Here is a 26,750-nt window from a genome sequence, read left to right as displayed (position 1 = left end):
GAGAAGTCCTCGACACTGAGCGCGCGCTCAGATGCCGTTGTCCCTCTCTCCTTGTCCTCTCGCTGTTCTCTCGCTTCCACCCGCTGGGTTGCTTGCTCCTCACTTGCTCACTCCACTGCACTTGTAGTATGCCCACCAACGCTGTGCGTCCTGTTCCCCTGCGTCTCCTCCATCCTCCCCACCTCCCTCTGCTTCCGCTGATCGCTTCGCCACGTCGCGCGCTCCCAGGATGATCTCGCCCGAATGCGAGCGAAGCTCAAAGTACATCGAGCGCCTGCGTCGGTCATCGACGGGAACGCGGTGGCCCAGCCCTTTCAGGCTGAATATGACGAGGGTGCGCCAAGTTCTCCTCTCCTTCATCTCCCTCAGCTCATCCAAGGAGCTCTGCAGTTCTCAACGGCGACGGACAGCTGAAATCTACGCGCACGCCGATCCTTTCCGACCGAGACTTCGCTGGGACGGTGACCAAGATTCGCTACATGCCTCGACTGGCGCAGGGAATCGTCAATCGTTACGAGCGCACGGTTCTGGCAAAGCAGGAGTTGTGGTACGGCGAGAAGCAATCCGTTCATCTGCCGGGCGACCTCGGTGGCACAACCTTCGGCACGACGGAGGATCATGCGGCGCAGTTCTTCAATGTTCACCATTTGCGCCTCGCTCAACACCTCGCTCAAGGTTCACTCGACACGCCCGTCCTCCGCGGCTCACAACAGACGAAGCCTCCAGTCGGCGCGAGCGACTTGTCGCTTTTCCTCGCCGAAGAGCCGTTCCTCGAGGTCATCATCGAGAAGAAGAAGTCTTCAGCCCTTACGACCTCGGTGGCCAGGCGAATGTGCGACGAAGCCACCCTCTCGCCATGCTTTAACATGGCGCAGCGGCTGCCGCCAGGCTGGGAGTCCGCGTTTCGCCCTCGGAGCGAACCAAGAATTACCTCCCAATTCCCCTTCAAGCCGTACTCGCGCCGCAGCCACACAAGCCCCGCTCAACCGATCTCCCCTACGCGCAAGTCCGTCCGCCAGGCGAAACCTTCAACGTTGGCGCTGATTGCGGCTGAGTCGGAACTCCTGCTCGAAGACGCCAGACTGCGTTTCAGCCGACTCGATGTCTCCCGCACCCGCTCCAACAACACCGCCACCTTTTCGAGCAAGATCCAGGCATTCGGAGGGCACAACCCGCTTCCGGTTCGGGATCAGCCGCTTGTCAGCCAATGGATCGACTGGGGCGTCTTCGAGGAAGACTCGCAGCCGACGAACTGGGTCGACCTTGATGCGGATTCTCGCCAAGGGCTTTGTATCTTTCAGCAGGTCGCGGTCCAGCTTGGAGCCGTGCGGCATCGACTGGCGTCGAAGGGTCTTAAGACGCCTTTTCAACCAGTCATCATCGCCCACCCGTCCCTCTCCCTTCCAATGCTCCTCATTGGTTCCACTCTCATCGTCGCCGGCATGGTCGAGAACGACCCTGTCCTTACCGCGCGGATCATCGCCGTCTTCTTTAACTCGTTGGTCAAGTCGATGAACACCAAGTCTCCCTCGCCTCCCTTCGATCCTCGCACGGCGACACAGACGCAGATCCTTGATTGGTTCGGCAGCTTCGACTACGACAGTAACGAACGCCGCAAGCCCAGCGCGTCGGCCCAGGTGAGTCTGCGCAGTCGGGCTCTCGCGATCGCGGCTGATCCTGACTCTCCGTCTCAGCAGGGGAACGCGGCCGCACCTTCATCTCGACCAACGACGAGTGGGTTGAACGATGACCTTGAAGCAACTGGAGCTGGCGACGCGGCTGATGCGGCAGCTACCGCCTATGCGCCCGTCTTGCTTGACTCGTCTGTCTCGTCCAACCTGTCCACCCCCCTCGACTCGTCCGACTTCCTCGACTCCTCCGTTCCTGCCTTCACCCGCGACCTTGACCGCTCGACTGAAGCTCACGACCCGCCCGAAGCGATGCACTCGCTCGACTCGCACAACGAGGAGGCGCCCGCATCGCCTCGACCGGAGACAAGTCTCGACATCGAGGCACATACTGCCTTCGAAGCCGCCTCGACGGCGCAAGGCGTCGCAGACACTTCCTCAGACTCGCTCGACTCGCTCGAGTCTGTCGCATCGCTCAACTCCGTTCACTCCGCCCAAGCCGACGCGTCATTCAGTTCGTGCTCGACTACGGCCACCAGCGTCGGCGAAGACGGCGTCGACGGCCCGATACTGCCCGTCGAACTCGCCTTGACGGCAGGTCCCATCACGCCGTCCCTCGCATCTCCCCCGCCTTCGCCTCAGTTTGACAAGGCCCTCGAGCTCGTCGCGCACAACGACTTCGCAAGTCTGAGCGGGTGTTACTACAACTTCGAAGCGGACGAGCCGCCTGCCATGTCGGATGATGCGCCGCGTCTTGAGATTGCAGAATTGGTCGGCGTCGGAGGGAGCGGCGCCGTCTTTGCAGACTCAGACCGCCGCTACGCTGTCAAGGTCGTAACGCCGTACCAGGAGGAGACAACAGCCGACTACCAGCTCCGAGCGGCCGAAGCACTTCAAGAACATGCCGTACTCGACCGTCTGAGCAACCAGCTCTGTCCCGAGGTGCCGTACTACCATGGTCTTTTCGGGCAGAAGCCGCTTAACGGAGAGGTGGTTTTGCTGCTGGTGTCGGACTTCGTGGAAGGTGTTGTTTTCGAGACTTGGGAAGCGGTCAACAGGTCCGTTCAATCTTGCCCCGAGCATCGCCTTATCTTACCTCTCTATCTGCAGGCATCGCCAGGACTGCCTCCAGGCCGTCAAGTCGCTCCACGATGCGGGCGTCGTTCACGGAGACCTGCGGCCATCAAACTTCATCCTCCGATACGATGGGTCCGTCGCCGTCGTCGACTACGGACGCGCCTCGCTCGGTGCTCAGCCGGAAGACCTCGAAGCGGAGCGCTTGCAATTCTTGCGCGACATGACCGACGGCTCCCACTCCGACATGATTGCGCCTGCCCCGGGCAACTAGACCACACACTCGGCTCATCTAGAGCTTCGAGCTCCACAAGACGTCACGTTCTCGAGCCTCGCCTCTTCATCGCTCCTCGCCTGCGCGGTTCTCGCCGCCTTCCGCCCACTATTCACGTTATACCCTCTCCTTCGTTCCATACCTCCTCCTCCTCCATACCCACACCTGACCCTTCGTCTGCCGCCCGTCGTTCACTCTGTATTGCAAAGCGCCGCTTCTCGTTCGATACGCTCGCCGGCGAGGAGCCGTTGTTCAGCGAACGCTCGCTCGTGCCGACTGCCTTTTCACTTCTTGCCTCGCCTGAAGCACCTTTCAGCGATCACTGCTCCTGAACGAAAGCCTCTAAACTCCATTCGCTGCCGTTGCAGAGGATTGACCTTCGCTTCCGCTCCTCTTCCTCCTGCTCTTCACCTCTCGTCGCTGTTCTCTCAGCGAGGCTTTGCACAAGTACGGAAAAGGAACGCTGCGGCTCCTGCGTCGTCAAGCTCGTGTCCCGCCGTCTCCAGCCCGCGCTCCACTCGTCCCCGAAGCCTCATCGCCTCAGCCTCATCAAACATACGCCGCGTCCTCCCACCTTTCGTCCAGCCCAGCTGCCCGGTCTCAACTTCGCCTACTTGCACCGCACCTAGTCGACACACCCACTTGCCGTGTCTCGCACGCCGCTCTCACGGGCCTCCTCTCGCTCATCTCCACAAGTCTTCTGTGAGTTACGCAATCACTTCGCTCGTTGGCGCGCTCGGGTGCTCACGCGAAGTGGAGGGATACTCAGGTACTCGACTATGGCGGCGTCCCAACACGTACCGACCGCAATCTGGAATGGCACGATGAAGCAGCCGATACGGGCGACCTTTGTTGACCGTGAGTGTGCGGTCGAGCCAATTCTGCAGCGGAGTGCTGAAAGCGCCAGAACAGGCAGCGAACCCTCAAACGCGACCAAGGATACCCGCAAGCCGACGACCAGCGACAAAGAGTCTGCCGGCACCGTCACCCGACTTCGCCATCTCCCCGCTGCGTTCCACAACCTTCCCCGGCGGTTCGAGAAGGAGATTCTGCCACTTCTCGACTGGAACGGTTCGCAGGCGTTCAGCGATGCGGACGGGGACAACGGCCGCGGCGAAGTGCATGGTGTGAATGAGCGGGACGCGGAGGAGTTTGTCTCGGTTCACGTCCTGCGGCGGCCGCAGTTCTACACGCAAGGCGTCTTTGGCGAAGGCGTACAGCGCGGCGCGCAGGCGGACAGACCGCAGCAGGGCCCCGCCGACCTCGCCCTCTCCCGCTTCTCCCAGCCAACCGTCGAGATCTTCCTCGAGGTCAAGCTGGAAGGTGTGCTCACGGACGCCATCGATCGACGAAGCGCCGATATCGCTGCTCTCGATCCGCACTTCCGCTCGGCGTGCAACCTACCCCCAGATTGGAAAACGGCGAACGTCGGCAAAGCCAGGGCGGAGAAGGACTTGCTCGACCTCGCCAAGGCTCAGCTGCTCGCACCGCCCAACGAGCGCCCCTCCGCCAGCCGATCCGTACCAACAAGGCTTCGCAAACCTTCACCGCGCCTTGTCGCCTCTCGCGAATCCGCAACGCTGTACGAGACGAGCGCGGCGATGGAGAAAGTGCTCGATCGACTGGCCAATCTCGACCTCCAGAAGTCGAGTCGCACGCAACCAGACCCGTCGCAGTGGGAAAGGTGGGGTTGGCACCAGGAAGGAGAGGAGCCGGCGACGTGGTATGACCTGGACGAGGAGGAGCAGCACGTCCTGCTCATATACCAGCAGCTCAACAACGAACTTGGTGCTACCCGGCGCCGCAAACCGCCCGTCCCGTTCCAGCCGCTTATCCTCTGCTCCCCCGCCAAGTATATCCCGAAGATCCTCATCGACTCGACCCTCATCCGCGGCAACGCCATCCACGACCTCGCCGCCGCATCTCGCCTTGTCTCCATCCTCCAAATCATCCTCGACCGCTCGCTTCGCAGGAAGGAGCTGCCGTCAATCGATGCTGAGAGGGCGTCAGGCGGCGAGGTGCTCGATTGGCTGATGGAGTTGGGCCGCGGCGCGGTCGGGGGTGAGCGAGGTGGTCAGGGAGTGAGTTACCTGCTGTTCGCGCTTTTTCCAGGCTTGTGCTGACATCCCTCGCAGGTCTCGACGTCGGCAGCATCCGCAACCTCGTCCGACACGGGCATGTCGACTCCGCATGCGCAGGATAGCCTCTCGCCCGAGACGACTCACGAGTCGCGCTCCGCCGTCGAAGGCTACTTCGCCTCACCCGCCTCGTCGATCGCTTCACTCGATTCCGCCTCCGCCGCTTCTTCGCGTCGGTCTCTCTCGTCTTCAGGAAACTCCTCCGACTCGCTCACCGCATCCACCCGCTCCCTCTTCTCGATTGCCGACACCACCTCCTCCGTCGCCACAGACACCTCTCCGTTTTCAAGCGAAACATCCGAGAATTCTGCCCGAAGGCTCAGTCGCGACATTGGCGACTTGAGGCTCGCCATCCGCGAAACTCAATACGTCGTGTTGAGGACGAGCGCTCCTGACGTCCCGAAGATCGATCATGTCTACCACCGTCGGTTCTCCCCAACCGAGGTCGACATCGAGGCCTTGGAACGTGCTCCGACCATCCGGCTCGTCGAGGTACTCGGATCCGGCGGCACAGGCTCTGTCTGCAAGGATGAGACGGGAAAACTCGCCGTCAAGCTTGTCCTTCCCTACCGCGGGGAAGATCCCGCGTCGTCGCTTGAGCGAGTCCACGAGGCGTTGAACGAGGCGGAATTTCTCCAATCGCACCGTGGTCGCATGCCATTGTGTGCACCCTCTTTCCACGGCTTGTTCTCGACGGTCGACTCGGAGGACAGGCTTTACTTGGCGCTCGTCTTTGACCTGGTCGAAGGTCTCACGCTCGATGAGTGGTCAGACGTGCAGGAGTGCGTAAAGTCCCCTTCCTTCTGCCGGACTTCTCTGCTGACGCTCGCGCGCTGAGCAGCCATCGCCAAGCCTGTCTCGAAGCGGTCGACACTCTTCACAAGGCGCGGATCTCACACGGCGACTTGCGACCGCCCAACTTCATCATGCAGACGAACGGGACCGCCAAGATTGTCGACTACGCCCGCGCTCACGGCAACGCTTCGCCGGACGAACTAGACGCCGAACGCGAGCGATTCCTCGCCGACATCGACCTCGCCCCTTCCGAGACCGGCTAAGGCGCAAGACCCCTCCAGAGCCGTTCATGCACCTCCAGACATTCCACAAGCGTCTCGGCGACCGCCAAATCGACCCTCGTGGCATGTTGCACTCGATACCCTCCATTCCTCAATACCTTTTCTACCTCTTTCTCCTCGATACCCGCATCAAGGCCTTCGTCCGCCCTCCGTCCGTACTCTGTATTGCAAGAGGCGCCAGTTCTCGTCCGCCCGTCGTCACGATCCGCCGACGAGGAGCGGTCGTTCGGCGAAGGTTCGCTCGCGCCGTCTAGCGTCGCACTCCTTGTCTTCCTGCGAGTCTACTTCATCGATCACTGCAACTGGAAACGAAAGCCGCTCCAATCCGTCCGCTAACGTTGCAGGCGCGAGGAGTGTCATTGAGGTCCTCTTCCTCCTCCTCTTCAGCTCTCCTCGCTATCTCGCAGCGTAGCTTCTGGAGAAGCACCGACAGCGATAGCTGCGGCTCTCGCATTCGTCCACCGTGCTCGCTGCCGTCTCCACGCCTCGCTGTACCCACCCCTCCCTCCTCATCGCCTCAGCTCCTTCGCGCTCTCGCCCTCCTCGCACATGTCGACTTCGGCCTCAGCGATTCAGTCGGGCCTCGAGCGGGCACGGCTGCTTGAGCACCTGGTGTGGCAGCAGTTCGGCGGAGCGGTCGGGGTGAGTACAGTCTCTCAGGGTTGTTTCGCTCGCTCGAGCTGGTGAAGACGGCAGGCGCGGGGCGTCAGGACTGCGCTGGGACGCCAAGAGCGGTCAATGAGGGGTTGAGACGCGCTGGCACGTCGCACGGTCATCGTCTCGCGCTGTCTCCTCCCTCGACCTGAGCTTGAGGCGGCGTTGGCGATGAGGACACAGACTCGCGCCGAGACTTGAGCGAGCCAGTCAGGACGATTCCTACGGTTGTATAGAAGACATCGAGCTACCACGCCTGCAAGGATAAGACCGCTACCTCCAGAACACGCGTACTGACTGTCCCTCCTCCTCCCTTACAGGAAATCGCCTTGATCCTCCTCTCCCGCGGCGCTCTTTCCTTTCCTCAGCTCATCAAGCTCACCTCTCTCCCACCCGCACTCGTCCACTCGTCCCTCCTCGTCCTCTCAACCCACACCCTCCTCTTCCACTCCGAAACCGAAGTTGGCGGTCGCCTCACCGAACTCTACGAGCTCAACCACGATGCTATCGAGCGCCGGATCCGCGGCGGGCTGTACGTCGAGATGGCGAGCGAGTGGGAGGGAGGGGAGGAGTTGAGTACCGTGATTGAGGTGTTGTGGAAGGAGGGTATCTTGACGAGGGAAGATCTGTATGAGGTCGTGCGGCAGAAGATCATCCACACGCGCGAGATGGAGCTCGGAGTGGAACAGGAGGACCTGAAGGGGAAGAAGCGCGCGAGGATGGAGGATCAAGGTGCGTTTCCGTTTGTTCTTCGCTGAGTCTCGCCGTTCGCTGAGTCTCGCCGGGCTGACACGCTCTTCTGCAGCCATGGAAGCCGCCGAGCGACTTGTCCGCAAGGCCTTCGCGCAAGGCTTTGTCAACATCGTCACTCCCGGCTCGCAACTCTCGCCCAGCTCGCTCGAAATCAAGTGGGAGGAAGAGCTTCGTTCGACGATCAAGGGTGCGCTCGAGCTCTCTTCGCATCACATACGAGCGATCTGACGTCGTGGCGATCGCGCAGGTATCCCGACGACCAAGGAGCTGGCGAGGATAAAGAAGATGTTGCGCGAGAAGCAGGAAGAATGGGCGGAGGAGGAGCAAGCTCGTGCGCGCGGCAAGGTGCGTGCCGCTGTACGTGATCTTGTGAGGCAGCTGCTGACGCTCGATCGTTATCGCAGGGCGCCGAAGTCGAGGCTGAGCAGGACGACGACGAGCCGAAGCGCAAGAAGCGGCCGAAGAAAGGCAAGGCTGCGCCAGTGGATTCAAGCGACGAAGACGAGCTCGAGGACGACGGATTTGTCGTGAAGAAGCCTGATCCGCCTCTGCCGGTGCGTAGCAGGACATCCAGTCGCGCCAGCTCTGTGCATCTCCACCGACGTTCTGACGGTGACGATACTCTTGCAGGAAGAGGTGTTCTTCAAGATCAACGAGGAGCGCTTTCATATCCGCTGGCGTGCGCAGGTGCGCCGCCGTCGCTTTCTGCTTGTCTTGTTCGCCGCTGACGCTCGTCTCGCTCCAGCTCCTCCGGTCGTACGCCGCCGAGCTGTATAACTCGCACGTCGCGACCGTTTTCGGCGTCATCCTCGACATCGTCAGCACCGAGACTCAGCTGATGCATGAGCCCATCTCTCGTGAGTCGCGCCCATGTCCTGCGCTTGTCCCGAAGCACCACTTACCGTTTGTCGCATGTCACAGGCTTCGCCTCGCTGCACGAGATCAACAAGGTCTTCGACCGCCTGCCCGAGGCGTCCAAGCCCGACCTTTCGCAAACTTTTGCCAAGCACAAGCAAGACTCGTCGTGGCCGCCAAAGCGCGACCGATCCGGTGACTACATCCTCGCCGTCTGCGAGGTTCTGTCCGGCCTCGACCAGTGGGGCGTCTCGACGCGCGAGCACTTCCTCGTGCAGCAGGGCGAGGGTAGCCATGCCAAGTGGGCGGTCGACTGGCGGACGCTCGGCAAGGCGATGAAGCGGAGCCTGGTCGAGGCGGTCGTGAGGGACAAGCTTGGCGAGCATGCGATCCGGTGCTGGAGGATCTTGGAGGCGAAGGGCAAACTTGACGAGAAGCATGTGCGTTGCGCTTATCCTCTTCGCATTCCGTTCCTCCGCCTGATGCTGACCGTTCGCGCCTCGCAGCTCGCCCGCCTCGCCTTCTTGTCTGTCAAGGAGGCTCGCGAGGTCCTCGGCCGCCTCTCGTCGTCCGGCCTCATCGAGCCGCAAGAAGTCCCTCGGTCCGCCGACCGCGCCCCTTCCCGCACGCTGTACCTCTGGTTCGTCGACTTCAACAAGGTCGTCACGTCGCTCATTGCGCACCACTACAAGGCACTCGCGAACCTCCAGGCGCAGCGGCAACACCAAGTCAAGGAGCGTCGCGGGCTGGTCGACAAGCGGGAGCGGACGGACGTCCGGGAGAACGAAGCGTTGCTGACAAAGAGGGACCAGGAGGCGATTGCCGAGCTCGACAAGACGATGGAGGCGCTTGCGGTCGCGGAGCAGCGACTTGACGAGCAGCTCTTCGTTTTGCGCGAGTTTGATCCCGACCCTGCCGTGGTGTAGGAATTGTTGAAGTGTATGCGATACAATAGCACCTGTCGGCGTCTACAAGCGAACAGGCCTCTGGAGTTATTCTTCTGCTCGACCCTCGCTGTCATCGCTTGCTAACGTTTCGTCCGTTGGCTTCCTTCGCGGCGTGCTTACGTAGAGAGCCGTGCCTGCTGTGTCTCGAACAAGCATTCGACCTGCGTACGCGCTCCCGCCCTCATGCGCCCTCGCCGTTGATGCCTCCGAGGCGAGACCACACTCCTCCCGTAGGCACCCCTCTTGATACACGTCCCCTGGCGATGCTGATGGAGACTGATTTCGCTGTCCACAGACCCCACACCCGGCTGGACAGGTCCCCATACCCTTCGAGAAGGGCGTTGCGGAGGAGCGATACTCGCAGTTCGTCGCCCCCATCAATACGCGATATCTCGACTTGACCAGTGAGTCTAGTCCTATTCTGGCTCGCAGAGTGGCCTAGGTCGAGCTCGGAAGCTGCCCTTGAGCGCTCTCACAGACCCGAAGCCGACTACCCTCAGCGACACCCCTACACCCGCTCTCACAGACCAGCCATTCGCTGGCACAATCGAAGACCTGCGCTTCTGTCCCGCACTGTTCGACAACTTGCGCGACTTTGTCGAGGAGGACATCGTCAAGAAAGCGCTCGGATGGCACAACTCGTCAACGCCGCCATCTCCTCAGTCGCTGTACACGGGCTACGACGAGAAGGCTTGCCAATAGTTTATCCAGCGCGCAATCCTTGAGCCAACTGCTTGGGCAACGCAGGGTGTCACGGGCGACTTGATTCACTTCGGAGGTCGGCAATCAGGCGAGAGCAAGCAGGGCCAGCCCGACTTGACTTTCGCGCTGGCTAGCGAAGGTTCAGTCGAGGTCTTCATTGAGGTCAAGGACGTCAAGGTCGTTGATGAGGAGACGTTCATCCGGTTCGAGAACGCCGCCGTCGACCGTCCAAAGTTCAAGATGGCGTCTGGTCTTCCGCTCGACTGGAAGTCGGTGTCGCAGCCGTCGCTCCCCTCATCCTCGTCCACCGCGACTCCTACTTCGTCCACCGCGACTTCCACGCCGCTGCCTCCCACCCGCCGCGCCCTCAGATCGAAGGCCGCGTCGGCTCCGCCGGCTGTTCCTACTATCCACAAATCGCCCAAGAGCCGCGTCGTCCAACAGTTCGAGGCTATCGTCGGCGCGCCTTGCCCTATCATCACGAAGCAGACCACCGTGGATCCGAAGCAGCAAGAACCGCGGGAGAAGCGGAAGCAGCCGCACCTGAAGCAGTGGGAGAGCTTCGGAATCCACGACGCGACGGAGCAGCCGATCCCGTTCCAGCATCTTTCGTTGCGCGATCAGCAAGTGCTCCTACTGTACCAGCAGCTCGCCGTCCAGGTCGCCGTCATGCGCCAGCGTCGACCAAATGCACCCTTTCTCGCCGCCATGCTCTCGACGCCTGCGCACGCGCTCTTTCTGATCAATATCGAAAAGACGTTCATCGTTGGTCGACACACATCCGACCTCTCGCTCGCCTCGCGCACGCTCAACGCCCTTGCCTACCTCACCATCCAGGCTAGTAGGCGGTCTCTGCCTCGAATCGACCCCCAGACGGCCACCTTGCGCGAGCTCGGCGAATGGTTCCGTACTCTCCAACCCGTGCTCCGCCTCCGTGGGGTCGGGTCTTCGTCGGCCTCGTCAGAGTGGTTGACGGCGACATCTACGGCACTCGATGGCGCGAACTCGCTGTCGTTCTCCTCGCCATGCCACTCCCCCTCGCCCCGCCACTCCCCTTCCTTGACTCTGCAACCCTCTTCTCCATCGTCACCATGCCCTTCCCCGCCCTCCTCAGCGCCACCTACACCAGCCCCTTCGCCCTCCTCAGTGCCGCCCGCCCCTCCGTCTGCTTCCGCGCCTCTCGTCTCGTCTCCTCCTGTCGTTCTGCCGCCGGTCAGCGACTCAGACCGCTCCGGTTTCCCAACCTCGCGCTTCGACTTCGCTGTTCAGTCGGTTCCAAAGGACCAGTCGGCTTCTGCGGCGGCGCACTTAACGCAGACGCTCGAGTCTGCCGCCTGCATCAGCGTCTTGTCGAGCGAAGATGAGCTCGACGACATCGTCGGGATCTTCCAGCGTACGACAGATGCGCCAGCCTCGACTCCCGCCCATACCATGCCGGAATGCTCACTTGTGCTACGCAAGTGGCTCGGGAGCGGCGCTGTCGGCGACATGTACGCGGACGCGACGGGCGTGGTGGCGGCAAAAGTGGTGAGGCCGTGCGCAGGCGAGCAGCCGGACGAGTTCCGCGCTCGTATGATCGCAGCCCTCTACGAGCGCAACCTGCTCGAGTCCCTCGACAACCAAGTCACGGGCATCCCGCGCTACTTCGGCGCGTTCATTCGGCACAGTGCGGCCGGTCCAAGCCTCATCCTCCTTTCGCAACGTGTGCCTGGGCTCGCGCTCGACTCGTGGGCTATGGTTCGACAGTGCGTCTGCCTACTTGGACTCCTTGAACGCGCTGATTAGGGATCGTTGTCCGCAGACACCGCGACGCCTGCCTCGACGCCGTCGACAAGCTGCACAAGGCCGGCGTCCACCACGGGGATCTCCGACCGCCTAACATGATTCTCGGATACGACTCGTCCATCACTATCGTCGACTTCAACCGGGCAAGACGCAACGTCGCTCCTGAAGAACTCGAGGCGGAGTACGCTCAGTTTGTTCACGATATCCAGCACGCAGAAGATACGGCGGACAAGACTGAGAGCAAGTAGACTAAACACCTTTCTTCTCCCCTTTCCCCGCTCTAAATACCCGCGCCATCCTTTCTAGATACCCTTCTTTGCGTGGCTTTACCCTCGGCTCGTCGCTATCATCACCTGCTTTACCCTCGGCTCGTCGCTATCCCCACCTCGCCCGCACGTACGTATCCTGAACCTTTGCTGCCATTGCGACGAGATAGAGATGAATCTATGCGGGACTACGAGAGTACAACGACAGGGACTTCCGAAGCAATGCGAGAAACCGAGAATGGAGCCGTTGAGGCGTGTGTAAGATGGGCGTCAAGAAGCTGCACGCCCCAGGACGGCGTCGGCCTTGGTGAGGACCTCCTCCCATTCCTTCGCGGGATCTGAGAGATGCGTGATGGCGCCGCCGGCACCGAGAGTGAGTTCTGCACGAGGCTCACGTCAGCGAGCACCTGGAACGGAAGCAGCACGGCGTGTAACGCACCTCGACCGCGCTTGACGAGCGTGCGGATGACGACAGACCAGTCGCTCGAGCCGTCGACGGCGAGGTACCCGAAGACGCCTGCGAAGGCAGTATCAGCATCCGGAAGACGACTCGATTCGGCGAACACGCACCCGAATAGGCGCGTCGCGGAACATGCCGCTCGAGCTCGTCCAGCAGCTGCAGACTCCGCAGCTTTGGTGCGCCGGTCATCGAGCCTGCCCGACAGTCAGGGTGAGCGTCGTCAGGGAATGAAGGCGAGCAGTACCTACCGGGCGGGAAAGCCCTAGCCAGCGCTTCAAACGGCGCGACGCCTGCACCAAGCTGGCCGACCACGGTCGTGACGAGCCTGTTCCGAGGCAAGTCAGCGTGGAGATCTCGACAGAGAAGCTGTGAACGCACTGGTGTACCGTTTGATACGTCTCAACCTTCATGAGCTTCGGCACCTCGACACTCTCGACCGTGCAGCTGGCGAGCAAGTCGTTCCGGATGAGGTCGACGATCATGAGGTTCTCGGCGCGCTCCTTTGTGTCCGCCTCGAGCGCCTGCTTGCGTCGCTCGTCTTCGGCAGGGTCATCAGGGGCTCGGCGGACAGTGCCCTTGATCGGCTTCATGTCCGCGCGCCCGTGGCGGTCGATGCGGATGAAGCGTTCTGGCGAAGACGAGAGTAGGGTGAGGTCGGACGACGGAAGGTGGAAGTAGGCGGAGTATGGTGCAGGGTTGGTCGCGCGGAGTTGGAGATAGAGAGGGTACGGGTCGGCGACGAGCGGCGAGTCGGCGGGTAAGGTCGAACGGAATTGGGTGGTGAGGCAGAGCTCGTAGGCGTTGCCGGCGATGATGGACTGGCGCGCGCGCTCAATCGACTCCATGTAGTTGGAGCGAAACTGGTCGGGGGTGAAGTTGGTAGGAAGCGGCGCGGGCGTCTGGGACGGAGTCCGAGGAGGGGTCGAGGCGAGAGTCTGGCGAATCGTCGACAACCACATGTCCCATTCCTTCTCCTCTGTGCCGAGACCGGACGTCAGGTCATCGACATCTTCAGGTAGCTGGCCCGTCACCACGAGTCCGCTTGCGGCCCATTCGCCCGAATCGTACGCATACGACAAGACGCGGTCGGCAAATGCCAGCACCGCCTCTGGCTGCGCCTCGTCCTTCTCATTGATTCTCAAGCAAGGTCGCGCACTCAGCGGAAGCGTGACGTCCTTCATCTCGTAGCCGATCGAGCCGACGAAACCGATGGGACAGGGCGGACAGCCGTCTGGCCGGGAGTCGCGGGTCGCACATCGGAATGCTTGCTGTACGTTGCTGATGGACGTATAGAAGGTCGAGTCGGCAGGCAGTTGTACTTGGCGAGAGGCGGCGGCGTCGCGGATGAGGAGGGAGTGGGAGGCGACGGAGTAGGCGAAGGTAGCTTGTGGCGCGAAGAGGTGGGCGTACTGCGGCAGGCCAGTGGGCTGTAGATACAGTCGTGAGCGGCGGGACAGGAAAGAAGATGGCGGGAGTCACGCACCCTCGCCGAATCAAGCCACACCTCGCCAACCGGACTCCGCCCTTTGACCAATTCCTCGAAAACTCGCTGCGGCGTCCATTCGCGGTCCGACTCGATCCTCTCAGTCCGCAACTCGTAGCGTAGGCTCGGAGTGGAGGATGGTGAAGGGGTTGGCGGAGGGCGACAAGCGGTCGAGAGCGAGAGGATGTGCGTCGGGAGATTTGCAGACGGGGGTCGAGACCGGGACGCGGTGTCGTGGAAGTCGAGTGCGAGGTGGAAGAAGTTGCTGAGAATGCGAGCGCCACTTGTCGAGGAGATGGACTGCACAGACCGAATCGGTCAGTCTTGTTGAGGCGGGAGAGCGAGGACCGGCTCTACCTCTGGGTGAAACTGCACGCCGTACAACGGTCTTTCGCGATGCCGCAGCGCCATGATCTCGTCGGCACCCTTCGCATCTTTCGTCCAGGCAATCGCCTCGAGTTCCGCAGGCAGCGACTTTGGGTCGACTACGAGGCTGTTGTACTGGACGGCATCGAACTCGTTCGACACGTCGGTGAAGAGGTTGCGCGAGTCCTGCGAGCCAGCGGTGTGGCGGATCTGGCTGATCTGGCCGTGTTTCGGTGCGAAGGCTTTCACGACCTGCGAGAGCGGCGACTTGTGAGCTATTGCGCCGACCTCGCCACTTCCTCGCACACTCACGGTGCCGCCAAAGCTCGTCGCGAGGCCCTGCAACCCGAGGCACAACCCGAAGATGGGAATCCGGTCGCCAACCTGCTGGATCAACCTCGTAGGCCACGAAAAGTCCGCCTGACGGTGCGGCGTCCCAGGCCCGGGTCCGAGTACGACACAGTCGATGTACGGGAGGATGTCGTGCTCGAAAGACTCCCTGCGTAGCGAAGAGTTAGCTTGACCGAGGAGGGAAGATGAGTTAGTTGCGCGCACCAGGACAGCGAATCCACATTCAGCACGACGACCCGGTCCTGCCAGTCTGTGCAGTCCCACTCCTGTTGTCCATCAAAGTGCATCCCCGCCGCGATCTGGTGGACGAGGCGGAGAACGTTGCGAGTGTACGAATCCCAGAAGTCGAGCACGAGGACTGTGGGCAGCCGGCGCCGGCCTGTGTCGCTGGCCATAACTTGTGAAAGTGCTCCGGCAGGCTCTGCAAGCGGTCAAGCGGTGATGAGCGGAAGGAATGAGGAGAAGAAGCGAACGAGGATCGCCCAAAAGTTCTTGCGGTCGTCGCGCTCGCTCACACGCTCAGTTCCGCTTGTTAAGGGGCTTGATAGGACTTAAAGGTGCTCAGGAGTGGGTCAACTCCGCTCAAAGCGCCTGGCGTCCCGCTCACCCCGTGCTCTCACCTCCACGCGATTCTCATCAGTCGGATCTCACTCGGCGCAACAACGCCTTGAGACGGGCTCAGCAGGGCGCCAGGAGGTCGACGACATGCCGGGAGGATAGGTAGGAATCTCACTGCGAAGAAGGGGTGGTACAGCACGAGGCGGGGAAGGCGGGAAGGAACGAGTGGAAGGAATCTAGAGGGTTGCGACAGTCGAGTCTAGTTGGTGTTGGTGGAGACCTGCTTCTCGCTTGCGCCGTTGGCGTCGCCGTGCGAGAGCACGTCCTTCTCGTCGGCCTTCTTGCTCTTCTTCCCGGCCCTGGACTTGCGGGGGTTCTTCGGCTGTAGTGCAAAGTTTCGTCAGTAACGCAGGGAAATTCAGCCCAGCTGCGTGACGCACCATCCTCGCGAGCCAGTCTGCGGCGAAATGCACGTCAGCAGCCGGGTCTTAGAGGAGAAAGAAGGAACGCACAGCAAAGAATCGCAGCGGCAACGTTGAAAGCGATATAGATCCACATGATGCCAAAGTCTGAGAAAACGAGCATCAGCAACGTCCGTGCAGAAGTAGGAAAATCGAGCGCACCCCTCCAGCGGTGGTCGTAGTCGTAGTTGAATGTCTTCAGGAAAGTGTTGGTGTCGCTGATCGAGCAGAACTGGCAGTGTGACGTCGAGCTCGGGTCGACGAGGTAGCCGCCAGCCGCCTGGATGTACGTCGCCATGTAGTCGCCGCAAGTCGAGCCGCCGGGCGGCGGGAACGAGAGGAGTTCGGATGTCGCGCATTGGACCCGAGTGCCGCCAACGCCCGTCGCGAGGAGTGCTTCGGCGAGGTACCTGAACGGACTTGCGTAGTACACCCAGATGTAGAAGCCGGGGAAGACGTCGGGTGTTGCGAGGACGCCGCAGAAAACGAGGGAGAGGGAGAAGAGGAGATTCGCGATGTTGCCGCCGTTCTCGGCCGTTTCATTGAAGGAGATCATCCAGTGGGCGAAAGTTGAGGTGAAGAGCATGAAGGCGAGGACGAGGAGGAAGAAGAGAGCGCCGCGCTCGTGAAGTTTGCCGGGTTCGGCGTTGTTGTAGAATCCGACCGGGTAGTAGAGGCTGAGGACGGGGACGGGTTCAGCATGGAGCAGCAGTGTACCCCGGCATGTAGCAGTATGCGACAGACTGTAATCGCTTGCGCTGTGCGCAAGGAGTCGAGGCGCAGAAGAGCTGAGGAGGAGAAGGGGGACGGACCAGAAGTACATGATGACGGCCATCAGGGTGTTCCAGACGAGTTCGACTGCGAGATGGGCGACTTGTCAGTGAGAGAGCGTACCTCCAGAGGAGCGAGACGCACTCAGAATGTTTGTGAGCATGAAAACGATCCAAGAGTACGTCCTCGACGGCCGTTCGCGAACCTCGTACGATTCGCGCTGCTTGACGAACTGCGGCATGATCTGCTGACACAGTTGACCACTGTGTAGGGTGGAAAGACCGCATGAGAGGGCGGAGGAAGAGAGGAAGGGAACGAGGGAGCGCAAGACGCGGCGGAGAGGCGGGAGGAACCAGAGAAGCGTTAGTCAGGGCCCACGGACAGCATCAGAGGAAGAGGACGTAGAACACGGTGAACAAGAGGAAAACAGCAAAGAGCTGGTTCTGCAGACCCTGGATCGAGGTGCCGGCCCGAAAGAATGAGAACGAGATAAAGAGGGGTACGAGCGTGCAGAGGACCGTCTTCGAGTAGATCTGCGATGCGAAAGAAGTGGTGAGCGACGCTGGATGGAGCCGCAAGACGAGGACATCGAGGGCGCGGACTCACATAAACGGGCGACCGCCAGTACTGCTGGAAGACGCGCTTCTGGACCTCGACGAATTGCGTCGTGAGCGGCACAGCAAACTCTGTGCTCGCCCACTTGTCGTCCTTGGCTTCGGCGGGCTTCGGGTTCGCTTTGAGGTACGCGAGTTCCTTCTTGACCTCGGCTCGTTCGGGACTGTCGAGCCACGTTTGGTGCCAGTCGATCTCGGTGTGTGAGCCAGGAGCAGCGCCAATGACCTGTATCCTCCGTCGTCAACGTCTTCAGCGCTGGACGGAAGAGGGAAGTCGAAAAGGAATCCTTCGAAACGCACCTCGAGCATGTACTCCGCCGGGTTGACGCCTGGCGGGAACTGAGGCGAGCCGTTGCGCTCGAAGTACGACCTGAGAATCCTCGACTGTTCGCCGACTTCGCCGAAGTAGACCGTCTTCCCGCCTCGAGCGAGGAAGAGCAGGCGGTCGAAGCGGTCGAAGAGCTGGGCGGAAGGTTGGTGAATCGTGCAGAGCACCGCCTGACCGGCTTGCTTGAGCGTCTCGAGGAGGTCAAGGACGGACCAGGCGGTCTGCGAGTCGAGGCCGGACGAAGGCTCGTCGAGGAAGAGGAGGAGCTCGGGCTTGGCGACCATCTCAACGGCTGTGACGACCAAAGTCAGCATCAAATCTCGGAAGAGATCTGAAACAACGCACCAATCGACAGCCTCTTGCGCTCCTCGACGTTGAGACCCTCGCCGAGCTCGCCAACGATGGCATCAGCATACTTGTCCATCTGGAGGAGCTTGAGGACCTCCTCGACGTAAGCGAGCTTCTCGGCGCGAGGCGTGCTAGCCGGCTGACGGAGGATGGCGCTGAACTGGAGAGCCTCGCGGACGGAGGCGGTCGAAAGATGCAGGTCCTGCTGCTGGACGTAGCCGGTCTTGCGTTGGAAGGATTCGGTGCGGGGCATTCCGTCGACGAGGATGTCGCCTGTCACGACGCCCATGCGAACGCGGGAAGCGAGAACGTCGAGAAGAGTCGTCTTGCCGGCGCCCGAAACGCCCTGCAGCGTCGCAAGGTCAAATGGGACGTCTTCTCCAGCGGACGCAAGAGCGACTACGACTTCGCGCCGACGTCGCTCTGTTCGCCTTTACAGAAGCGAGAGAGGCGACGCACCATGAGCGCCGTCAGCGTGCCGGGCTTGACCCACCCCTCAACGTGGTCGAGCAAGCGCCTTGTCCCGCCCTTGACCGGAATGTCGTAGCAGAGGTCGTCCCAGTGAAAGATGGCGGTCTGTCGCTGGATGTTGACGTCCTTGGCCGGGTCTTCGTTGCGCGAGTCTTGCGGAGTCGAAGCCCCTGCCTCGACGTCGTTCCCTACCTTGTCATGCTTCGGGACGCGGGTGCGAGGGTACACCTTGACTTCGCCTTTCGATTTGGACTCGGAGATCCACTCGCTCGCGGCGAGGTAGATGCCCATGAGGCCGAAGAGGAACGGGAAGAGAACGCCAAAGTTTCTGCGAGCGACACTCGTCAGTGCGCTCTGCTTGACGAGTTCGAGCAAGACGGACGTACCGCCACTTGTGCGAGGCGTAATAACTATACGTCTGGTTGAGGTAGGTGGTGCCGTCGACGACCGAGGCTGTAGGATGGTTTCCGTCAGCGACTTGCGAAGGTCAAGATGAGCGGGCGACGTACAGCCCGGCGTAGAACCAGCAACGCCGCAAACCGCGTTGCCTGACGCGAGCGACGGGTAGCCAGGGCCAGAGCTGCACGCAGCGGAAAGTCAGCCGAAGTCGGCGAAGGAAGCGGGTCGAGACGGAAAGCGACAGACGGAATGACCTGATTGCAGGTAAAGTCGCGCCCGTTGAACTCGTTGACCATCAACGCCTCGAAAGAGTATTGGATGCTGGAGGAGACGAGTGTTAGCGAGCTGTTCGAAGTGAGCCTTTGGCAAGAGCGAAAGGAGCCGAGACGAAGCCGCAAATCTCGGAGAAAGTAGACGTACGGGTTCAGCCACCTGATCCACGAGATCCATCCGAGCATCTTAATGAGAGAAGAAGGACGAGAAAGAGGTCAGCAAAGCGCCAATGAGGAGCGGAAAAGCGAGGACGAACGTAGCGAGTCGGGATGGCAAAGCCGGTGTACAAGACAAGCGCGAGGATAAGTAGTGCGGCTGTACATCGCTGAGTGTCAGTACGGCTTCGCAGCAGGGAGCGCAAGGGAAGGAGCGACGCACCTGGTACGAGCGCCTGCGAGAGCGAGCGCGACAAGGCGGCGATAGAGCGGAAGAACATGGACATGACGAGCGTCGTGAAAAACGAGATGAGGAGGAAGAAGAAAAAGTGGCCGGGTTCGCGTCGGAGGTCTGCAAAGGGAAGCAGGGTCAGCCGAAGGTTTCGAGCAGAAGGCGCCTCTCCGCAGTCAGCTAAACGCCCAAGACGCCCAAGCATGTTCTGAGCTTACTCGACATGAAGTAGATAATGATGTTGAAAAGAATGGCGTTGAGGATCTTGTCTGCAGGACGAAAGAGCGTCAGCCCGCGGGTCCTCCTCACGAGGCCTGCAAACGTACATGGCATGTCGGTCGCCATCGACGCGAACGCTTCAGCACTCGGATGGATCATCCGGTACCGCGCCTGCTTGTCGACGATAGGGCGTTGGGCGTAGAGGGTGAGGATCTCGAGGGCGGAACCGAAGGCCTGCGCAAGGCGAGGTCGGTGTCAGCTTCCGACTTCCGTTCAAGAGGGCGGGAAAGGCAGGACTCACGTTGAGCAGAACCGAAAAGAAGAGGAGCGAGCCCCTCGAATAAAAGGACGTCGTGACGGGCTGGAGGTTGAAGAACACGCTCGAGACGATTAGGGCCATGACGGAGTTTCCGAAGAGCTGGAAGAACGTGAGAGACGGGTCGGCTGCGAGTCGCTGGAAGCCGCGGCGGAGGCAGAGCGCGATCTGTTGGCCGTAGGAAAGGGTGTAGGGCGACCCTGCTCGAACCGACTTGGCTTGCTGCGCGCGCCGACTCGCCTTGAACGTCTCGAGCTCTTCGCCGTGCGTCGGGTAGCGCTGGTCGTACTGCCCCAGCTCGGCCTTGAGAGCGCGGTACTCGTCGCTGTCCTTCCAGATGCGCTCGAACTCCTCCGGCGTACGGGGGACCTGGTTCTCCCAGCCCTTGCGGACTCGGCGCTCGGCGGGCGACGTGAGACCGGTGAGGAAATCGGGGTCGGTCTGCTGTTCGGGGCACTCGAAGCCTCGGGCGACCCAGAAGTCTTTGGCCTTTGAAGCTGGGCCAAAGTAGATCGAGCGTCCTTCGTACAGGACGATTGCTCTGGAGAAGCACTCGTAGGCGGGTTGAGGGGCTTGGTAGATCGCGACGCAGGCGACGCCGCCTGTGAGCTCGGCGGAGGCCTTGATCGTCTGGCAGAAAGAGACAGCCGTCGCCGAGTCGAGACCACGGGTACTGTTGTCCCAGAGAGCGAGAGGTGCGCCTGCGAGAGCAACTTCGGCGATCGAGACACGCTTGCGCCTGTCGAGCGAACGAACCTTCGTCAGCGAACGAGACCTCGCGAAGAACGACGGGAGAGCAAACTCACTGTCCTCCCGAGACGCCGCGGATGTAGTCGTTCCCGACCTTGACGTCCTTCGTGTCGCTGATGCCAAAGATGGCCATCACAACGGCCGCGAGCTGTTTCGCCCAGTCGCGCTGCGAGAGGCCGCCGGGAGGGTGACGAGGTGCGCGGGCTTGGGCGGCAAACTCGAGCGTTTGGCCGACGGTGAGCATGGGGAAGTGTTGTTCGGTCTCGGCGGAGCTGTCGAAGAGAATCGTTAGCGAGAAGGAGGAAGGAAAGGCGTGAACGGACGCACTAGATCGCTTCGCCGCCAAAGTTCTTGCGCATCTGCTTCGGCGTGATGCCCTTGTAGTTGATCTTGGACCCCTCGTCGACGAAGAAGCCGTGTGTCTCGTTCGCGAGGGTCTTGAGGAACGTCGAGCAGCCCGAACCAGGCGGGCCGAGTACAACGAGCGTCTCGCCGTTCTCGAGGACGCCGTCGACGTTCTGGAGGATCTTGACCTTGCGACCCTTGCCGGCGCCGAGGAGACCCTTGAGCCAGCCGATGGCTTTGAGGGGCATGTTGCCCACAGTCGCCTGGTACTCGGTTCCAGCTGCGTAGCCGTACGTCCCAAGGTCCTCGAAAGCGATGCCTCCAGTCCTGCGAGGTCCAGCGTGCGGGTCGTTCGCCGAGAGATCGTAGACGGCGCGCGCCCAACGATCTGGCTTGAAGTTGTCGGACCAAGGGTCGAAGACGCTCCCTTCCTGCGGCCTCAACGGGTCGCCCTCGACTCCTCCGACGTCCCCAGGCTGCGAGCGCCGACTCATCGTCCTCGCGAGCCCGGTCACGTCCATCGAGATCCGTCGCTGCTCATCGAGAGTAGCCTGGTCATCGTTCGACGAGGAGAGCGAGGTCTGGTCCTGTTCGCCCGTGCGCTTGCCGCGAGACTGGTGCCGGTGGTCTTCGCGGTCTGTGTTGGTGGTGAAGTTGCCGACGAGCGACATGGCGCCCGGCGGGAAGAGGCAGAGATGGCGATCGAGGTTGAGCGAGCCAAATTGCGGTCAAGAGAGCTGGGGAAGAGCGAGCAAGGCCAGGCAGAGCAGTGACAGTCTTTGTGGATAGCAGCCAAGCACAAGCGAGGCCTGAGCGCCTGAGGACGCCAGCTCGCTGGTTGTGGTCGGGACAGAACAGGGTTGGCGGCCGCCGTCCTTCCGTTCCTGCCGTCCAGGGAAGGAGTCAGACGGAGCGGGCCATCCGCGTCGAGAGCGACGTCAACAACGCTGACTGAGCGCATTCAAGCCGGCGCGCGCGAGCGAGGTCAATCCGCGGACTCGCCGCAAACGAGCAGTCGAGGAGGAGGACGACCACCGGCGGTGTCAGCAGAGCGTGCGTGGCAGGGTGAACAGCGTCGCATGCGCAGGCGTGTCGTCCAACCCTTGCGCCTAGGCGAGCTGTGCGAGCGAGGCGAGAGGATGAAGCGAGAGCGAGAGAGATTGTAATGAGTTCATTAGGAACAGGTTGTATTCAGTTCATTACTACTGTCTCATAATCAGTTCAATACAAAGCGAAGTCTAATGGATTACAACTCGCACCCGCACGGCTCGACCTGCTTCGAAGGACTCTTTCGCGTCCAGCTGCTCGGGAGCACTGCAGACAGCCCCAAAGCAGTCGACTCGACTCCAGCGACGACCCACAGCCGCCCTTCGTCGTGGACGACCACCTCCCCTTCCCCCGCTCGACCAACCACGCACTCATCACCAGCCTCTTCCGCCCTCTCACCGCACCGATAGACGCGCAGGCTAGCTTAGCACAAAGCAGGTGCGTCGATGACTCTTTCTCTTGGCTGGGATTGCGCGGCGTAGGCGAGGATAGCGCGCGGGAGCTCGTTGCGAGGTCGAGCGACTCGTCCGCCTGGACACGGGACATCTCGCTCCGTCCACGGGCAAGTGAAGGCCGCTTGAGCCGCTCAGCTAGCTGGTGGATCGAGCAGTGCGCTGCGTGGGCTGCGCGCGCTCTGCAGGCTGGTCAGCTCGCCCGACTTGGCGAGATGCGTGTGAAGGGGTGCGGGGGTCGAGCGTCGCGCAACTCGCTCGCGGACAGCTGAGGCGCCTAGAGGACTACGGTATCTACCCTGTTGAGGGGCAGAAGGCGGCGAGGCGTCGTCTGCGCCTTGCGCTGGCTCGCTCGAGCAACCTCTCCCCTCTAGATGTACTCTCGCTAACCCTCTTGACACCCTCGCGCAGAACCCGGTCCGACAGCCCACCATGTTGCCGTGGAATCCACCCTCCTCCTTCTCGCTCGGGAACGAGCAACGCTTCGGCAACGACGCGAGCACCTCTCAACCGCAGCCCCCGTCCGCGCAACAATCCCCTCAACAACAAGCTACTCCCCTCCCCCCTCCTCCGCCTCAACAACAACCCTACCCACCCATGACTCTCGCAGCCGCGTTGCACTTTCTCCAATCCGAGCATAGGCGGTACGCGCGCGACAGGAACGAGTGGGAGATTGAGCGCGCCGAGATGAGGGCGAGGATTGCGTTGCTTGAGGGCGAGAAAAGGGGAAATGAGGGCGCGTTGAAGAGCTTGGGCAGGAGGTGCAAGATGCTCGAGATGGCGCTTAGGGGCGAAAGGTGAGTTGCGCGCCTAGCGTTTCTCGCGCAAGTTGCTCGCTGCGGAATCGGCGAGTCGCATAGCAATGCCAATGCTCACACGTTGTATCTCTCGCAGGTCGAAATTCCTCTCCACGACGAACGCTCTCGCCGGTTCTTCCCCATCCGTTTCTGGTACCGCCTCTCCCGTCCCGGGCGCCATCCCCTCTCTCGCAAAGGAAGCGACCCTCGGCGCCTCCGCGATCCCTCCTTCCAAGCTCGCCGCGCTGCAAAAAGAAGGCGGCGCCTCGTCCGCCCCGACTCCCGGTACTCCTACGAGCGAAGCGCCCAAGTCTGCCCCGATGGCTGCCTCGACCAGTTCGCCCGGCCAGTCTTCCGGTGACGCTGCGCGTCTGCGCTCCGACTCCGCTTCAACCGGTACAGGCCCGACTGTCAACGGTTTCCAGACAGGCACCTGGTCCGGCGCCGCCGCCGCTGCAACCGCCTCAACCGCCGGCGGGCTGCGGGATCCGCGTGGCAAGGCCCGGTCGCGCGAGTACCTCAAGCAGTGTCTCCAGGAGATCACGTACCTCACTTCTTCTGCGACGCTCAACCCGCTGGCGGCGCACTCGTATGCCGCGCCGAGCGTCCCGAGGCCCAGGAAGGTCTTGCCTGATCATGTCCCGACCTCTGGACCGGGCGTCTTGAACCTCGCGGGTGGAGCGCCCTCGTCTCTCCCGCCAGCGACGACGGGACCTACCAACCTCGCACCGACGGAACTCGAGCCGTTCGCGAACACGGCTATCCCGCCTTCGACCGCCCCCGCGATCCCCTCGACTCTCCCACCCCCTCCTCCGTCTCTCCCTCCTCTCGCCCCCGACGCGCCGAAACAAGATCTTCTGACCTCTTTCCCCTCTGATCCGCCTTCTGCCTTCGTCCCCCTCCGACGACAGATCTCCCAGCCCGGCCAGCCAGGTCGAGGACGAGGCGCGCCTGTGACGACGAAGGACCACGACGAGCTTGACCGCGCGATTGCGGAGATGTCGAAGCGCGAGGAAAGCGTCAAGGCGAGTGACGAGGCGGTGGAGCAGCCGCATGACCCGGTTGTTGCGGTCGAGGCGGATGAGGCGCTCAAGGCGGATGGTGTGAAGGCTGAGCCGCTTATTGACGAGACCGCGGTCGTCAATGCTGCGCCTGGAGCGGCGGCGGAGAAGGCGACCCCTGCGGCGGGTCAGGAAGCCGAGGCGGAACCTTCCGCTGCTACCTCATCCGCCGGCAAGCACGATGAGATGCCGGTCGAGCAGCAGGCGACGCCCGAGGCGAACGAGGAGAAGCCTGATGATGCGGATGTCAAGGTTGTCGAGTCGGCGCCACATGAGGAGGCGGACGACCCGTTTGAGCCTGTTGGCGAGTCGAGCTTGCAGGGCGCGAAGGATGAGGACAAGAGCGAAGAGAAGAAAGAGGGAGAGGTGGAGTCGGCTGAAGAAGCGGTGCGTTCCAGCCTTGATCCGCTCAACGCAAGCGAGACTGACGGAACCTTCTTCTGCTCCGTTTCTCCCTTCCCTCTCACCGACGCATCCTCGCGTGTCCGCTCTCTTCGGATAGCCTTCCAGCGCTCCCAAGACCTCGTCGGACGCGACAAGCGATTCGGAACCGGCACCTTCAGTCGAGGTCGAGGATCCCGCCCCGGACTCTTCAGCAGCTTCGGCGGGAGAGACGGCGACGGAGAAGGAGGACGCGGATCGACCGAAGGAGGCGAAGGAGGAGGCGAACTGAGCGGGTCGGAGGGCTCGGCGGGAGGATCGGGTGTGAGGGAGGAGGAAGAGGAGGAGGTGCCGACTGCTTACTTCAGGCCGGACGAGGGATGGAAGGAGAAGCTTGCCCAGGCGGGGCGGAGGGCATACGTCGCCTCGGCTGCGTCGCTGCGGGACGGAGGCGGAGGAGACGCCGAGTTGGACGGTCTCGACTGGGACCTGGAGGACGACGACTCGGGCGACTCGAGCGCGGCGAACGGTCGCTCTGCCAAGCCGAGGAAGGCGAAGCAGGCGAGCGAGGAGACTGTGGGCTTGATGGGCGTCGACCGGTACAAAGCGCGTCGGGTCCTCAAGAGCCACCTCGATGCGGTCAGGGCCGTTGCGTTCGTGCCTAGCGACGATGGCGAGACTGACTTGGTTACCGGTGGAGACGACTGCGTGGTCAAGCTGTGGCGAGGCGTACTCGACCGCAAGAGGTGCGTTGCCCCTCGCCTTCAAGCTGCTCGTTTCTGACGAAATAGCGCTCTCCAGCTCACGCTCCGACCTCGAGCCCGTCGTCACCTACCGCGGTCACACCGCTCCCGTCACCGCCTTGCTCGTCACTCGTGCGTCCGAGAAGTCAGAAGCCGTCGTCGTCTCGGCTTCGCTCGACTCGAACGTCCGTCTGTGGCGTCTCCCCGACCACTCGCGCTCGACGTACGACCCGGTCGACAGCGAATTGCTGCTCGCCGTCTTCGAGACACACGGCGACGCCGTCTGGGGCCTCGCCGACCTCTCCGACTCGACGACGTCCCGCATCGCCTGCATCACGGCGAGTGGCGCCATCCAGGAGTGGGATCTTGAGACGGGCGTGATGACCGCGAGTTACACCTGGGGCGAGCCAGATGCCGCTTCGCAGGGATCGCTCAAGAAGCGACTTCAGCAGCGCCCGACGCCCACGGCGATCACAACAGCCGTTGTCGACGGCGAGCAGCTCCTAGCGGTTGCCTTTCAGAACGCGGTCGTCAAGCTGTTCCGACCGTCGTCCGGCGAGGAGGTCAAGCGCGTCGATGCGAACGAATCGTACAGTGCGTCCTATTCTTCTTCGTCTCGTCGCAACAGCTTCACTGACGCACACACATGACAGATGGAACGAGCGACACTCAGATCAACGCCATCGCCGTCTGCTCGGACGCCGGCTTGATCGCCACCGCTCACGAGGACAACCACCTTCGCGTCTTCGACCTCGCTTCGGGCGACTCCCTCGTCGCGACTCGCGCCCACCTCGACGGCGTCACCTCCGTTTCGTTCCGCCCGTCCTCAGCCGGCGACAGCCTCCTCGCAACTAGCTCTCACGATGGCTCCGTCCGCCTCTGGTCCTTCAATCGCGGCGCCGACGGTCCCGCGACTCTCACCTGCGTTCAAGAGGAGTCGACACACCGCGTCAAGGGCGCCGAAGGCGTTCTCGACGTTGCCTTCACGTCCGCCGGAGATGCCCTCGTCTCGACTGGCGCTGACGGAACCGTCCGGGTCTGGCAGAAGTAGCTGTCTCGCGCTCGTCCTCTCCCTCCAATCTCCCTATTTCTCTTCTCCGCTCCTTTCTCCACCCTCTCCCGGTTATACCCTTGCCTTCCTTCACGTCTATCGCACCTTTGCCTCGCATTCTTAGCATTCGCCTTTTGCCGAACTCGCGTACTCTCTCTCGCACAGA

General features: G+C 61.9%; 7 protein-coding genes across 7 annotated transcripts; 5 read left to right on the top strand and 2 right to left on the bottom strand.

Moving 5' to 3' along the window:
- Nucleotides 1–128: 128 nt before the first annotated feature.
- Nucleotides 129–2,976, top strand: RHTO_01815 (serine/threonine kinase family protein; the record flags this gene model as incomplete). The annotated part of the gene is made up of 5 exons (XM_016415494.1): nt 129–143; nt 229–334; nt 391–1,637; nt 1,698–2,686; nt 2,739–2,976. The coding sequence occupies 5 exons, from the start codon at nt 129–131 to the stop codon at nt 2,974–2,976; spliced, it is 2,595 nt and encodes an 864-aa protein (XP_016272468.1).
- A 779-nt stretch (nt 2,977–3,755) lies between these two features.
- Nucleotides 3,756–6,172, top strand: RHTO_01814 (serine/threonine kinase family protein; the record flags this gene model as incomplete). Its single annotated transcript, XM_016415493.1, has 4 exons — nt 3,756–3,834; nt 3,889–5,057; nt 5,112–5,896; nt 5,956–6,172. 4 exons carry the CDS (start codon nt 3,756–3,758, stop codon nt 6,170–6,172), a joined length of 2,250 nt encoding a protein of 749 aa, XP_016272467.1.
- Nucleotides 6,173–6,739: 567 nt separating this feature from the next.
- RHTO_01813 (DNA-directed RNA polymerase III subunit RPC3) lies at nt 6,740–9,378 on the top strand (the record flags this gene model as incomplete). Its single annotated transcript, XM_016415492.1, has 9 exons — nt 6,740–6,832; nt 7,165–7,576; nt 7,650–7,784; nt 7,845–7,942; nt 8,002–8,151; nt 8,228–8,284; nt 8,343–8,454; nt 8,519–8,892; nt 8,959–9,378. The coding sequence occupies 9 exons, from the start codon at nt 6,740–6,742 to the stop codon at nt 9,376–9,378; spliced, it is 1,851 nt and encodes a 616-aa protein (XP_016272466.1).
- Nucleotides 9,379–9,599: 221 nt separating this feature from the next.
- Nucleotides 9,600–12,134, top strand: RHTO_01812 (RNA polymerase sigma factor, sigma-70 family; the record flags this gene model as incomplete). Its single annotated transcript, XM_016415491.1, has 5 exons — nt 9,600–9,629; nt 9,695–9,803; nt 9,878–10,040; nt 10,236–11,846; nt 11,903–12,134. The coding sequence occupies 5 exons, from the start codon at nt 9,600–9,602 to the stop codon at nt 12,132–12,134; spliced, it is 2,145 nt and encodes a 714-aa protein (XP_016272465.1).
- A 288-nt stretch (nt 12,135–12,422) lies between these two features.
- RHTO_01811 (para-aminobenzoate synthetase) lies at nt 12,423–15,207 on the bottom strand (the record flags this gene model as incomplete). The annotated part of the gene is made up of 9 exons (XM_016415490.1): nt 12,423–12,532; nt 12,592–12,669; nt 12,723–12,806; nt 12,861–12,937; nt 12,991–14,039; nt 14,096–14,395; nt 14,453–14,713; nt 14,774–14,960; nt 15,017–15,207. 9 exons carry the CDS (start codon nt 15,205–15,207, stop codon nt 12,423–12,425), a joined length of 2,337 nt encoding a protein of 778 aa, XP_016272464.1.
- Nucleotides 15,208–15,629: 422 nt separating this feature from the next.
- On the bottom strand, nt 15,630–21,723 carry RHTO_01810 (ATP-binding cassette, subfamily G (WHITE), member 2, PDR; the record flags this gene model as incomplete). The annotated part of the gene is made up of 22 exons (XM_016415489.1): nt 15,630–15,752; nt 15,811–15,827; nt 15,883–15,939; nt 15,994–16,508; nt 16,644–16,689; nt 16,747–16,846; nt 17,004–17,135; nt 17,209–17,442; nt 17,517–17,836; nt 17,890–18,238; nt 18,352–18,691; nt 18,750–18,816; nt 18,873–18,943; nt 19,009–19,083; nt 19,183–19,220; nt 19,292–19,350; nt 19,414–19,542; nt 19,641–19,691; nt 19,749–19,875; nt 19,943–20,696; nt 20,764–20,979; nt 21,035–21,723. The coding sequence occupies 22 exons, from the start codon at nt 21,721–21,723 to the stop codon at nt 15,630–15,632; spliced, it is 4,509 nt and encodes a 1,502-aa protein (XP_016272463.1).
- A 1,260-nt stretch (nt 21,724–22,983) lies between these two features.
- On the top strand, nt 22,984–26,584 carry RHTO_01809 (striatin-related protein; the record flags this gene model as incomplete). The annotated part of the gene is made up of 5 exons (XM_016415488.1): nt 22,984–23,348; nt 23,446–24,796; nt 24,920–25,536; nt 25,592–26,127; nt 26,187–26,584. 5 exons carry the CDS (start codon nt 22,984–22,986, stop codon nt 26,582–26,584), a joined length of 3,267 nt encoding a protein of 1,088 aa, XP_016272462.1.
- Nucleotides 26,585–26,750: the final 166 nt, after the last annotated feature.

Source organism: Rhodotorula toruloides (assembly GCF_000320785.1).
Source record: "Rhodotorula toruloides NP11 unplaced genomic scaffold Scaffold15, whole genome shotgun sequence".
Classification (NCBI taxonomy): domain Eukaryota; kingdom Fungi; phylum Basidiomycota; class Microbotryomycetes; order Sporidiobolales; family Sporidiobolaceae; genus Rhodotorula; species Rhodotorula toruloides.
The sequence above is the reverse complement of the archived record's forward strand: the minus strand, read 5'-3'. Positions and strand labels throughout refer to the sequence as shown.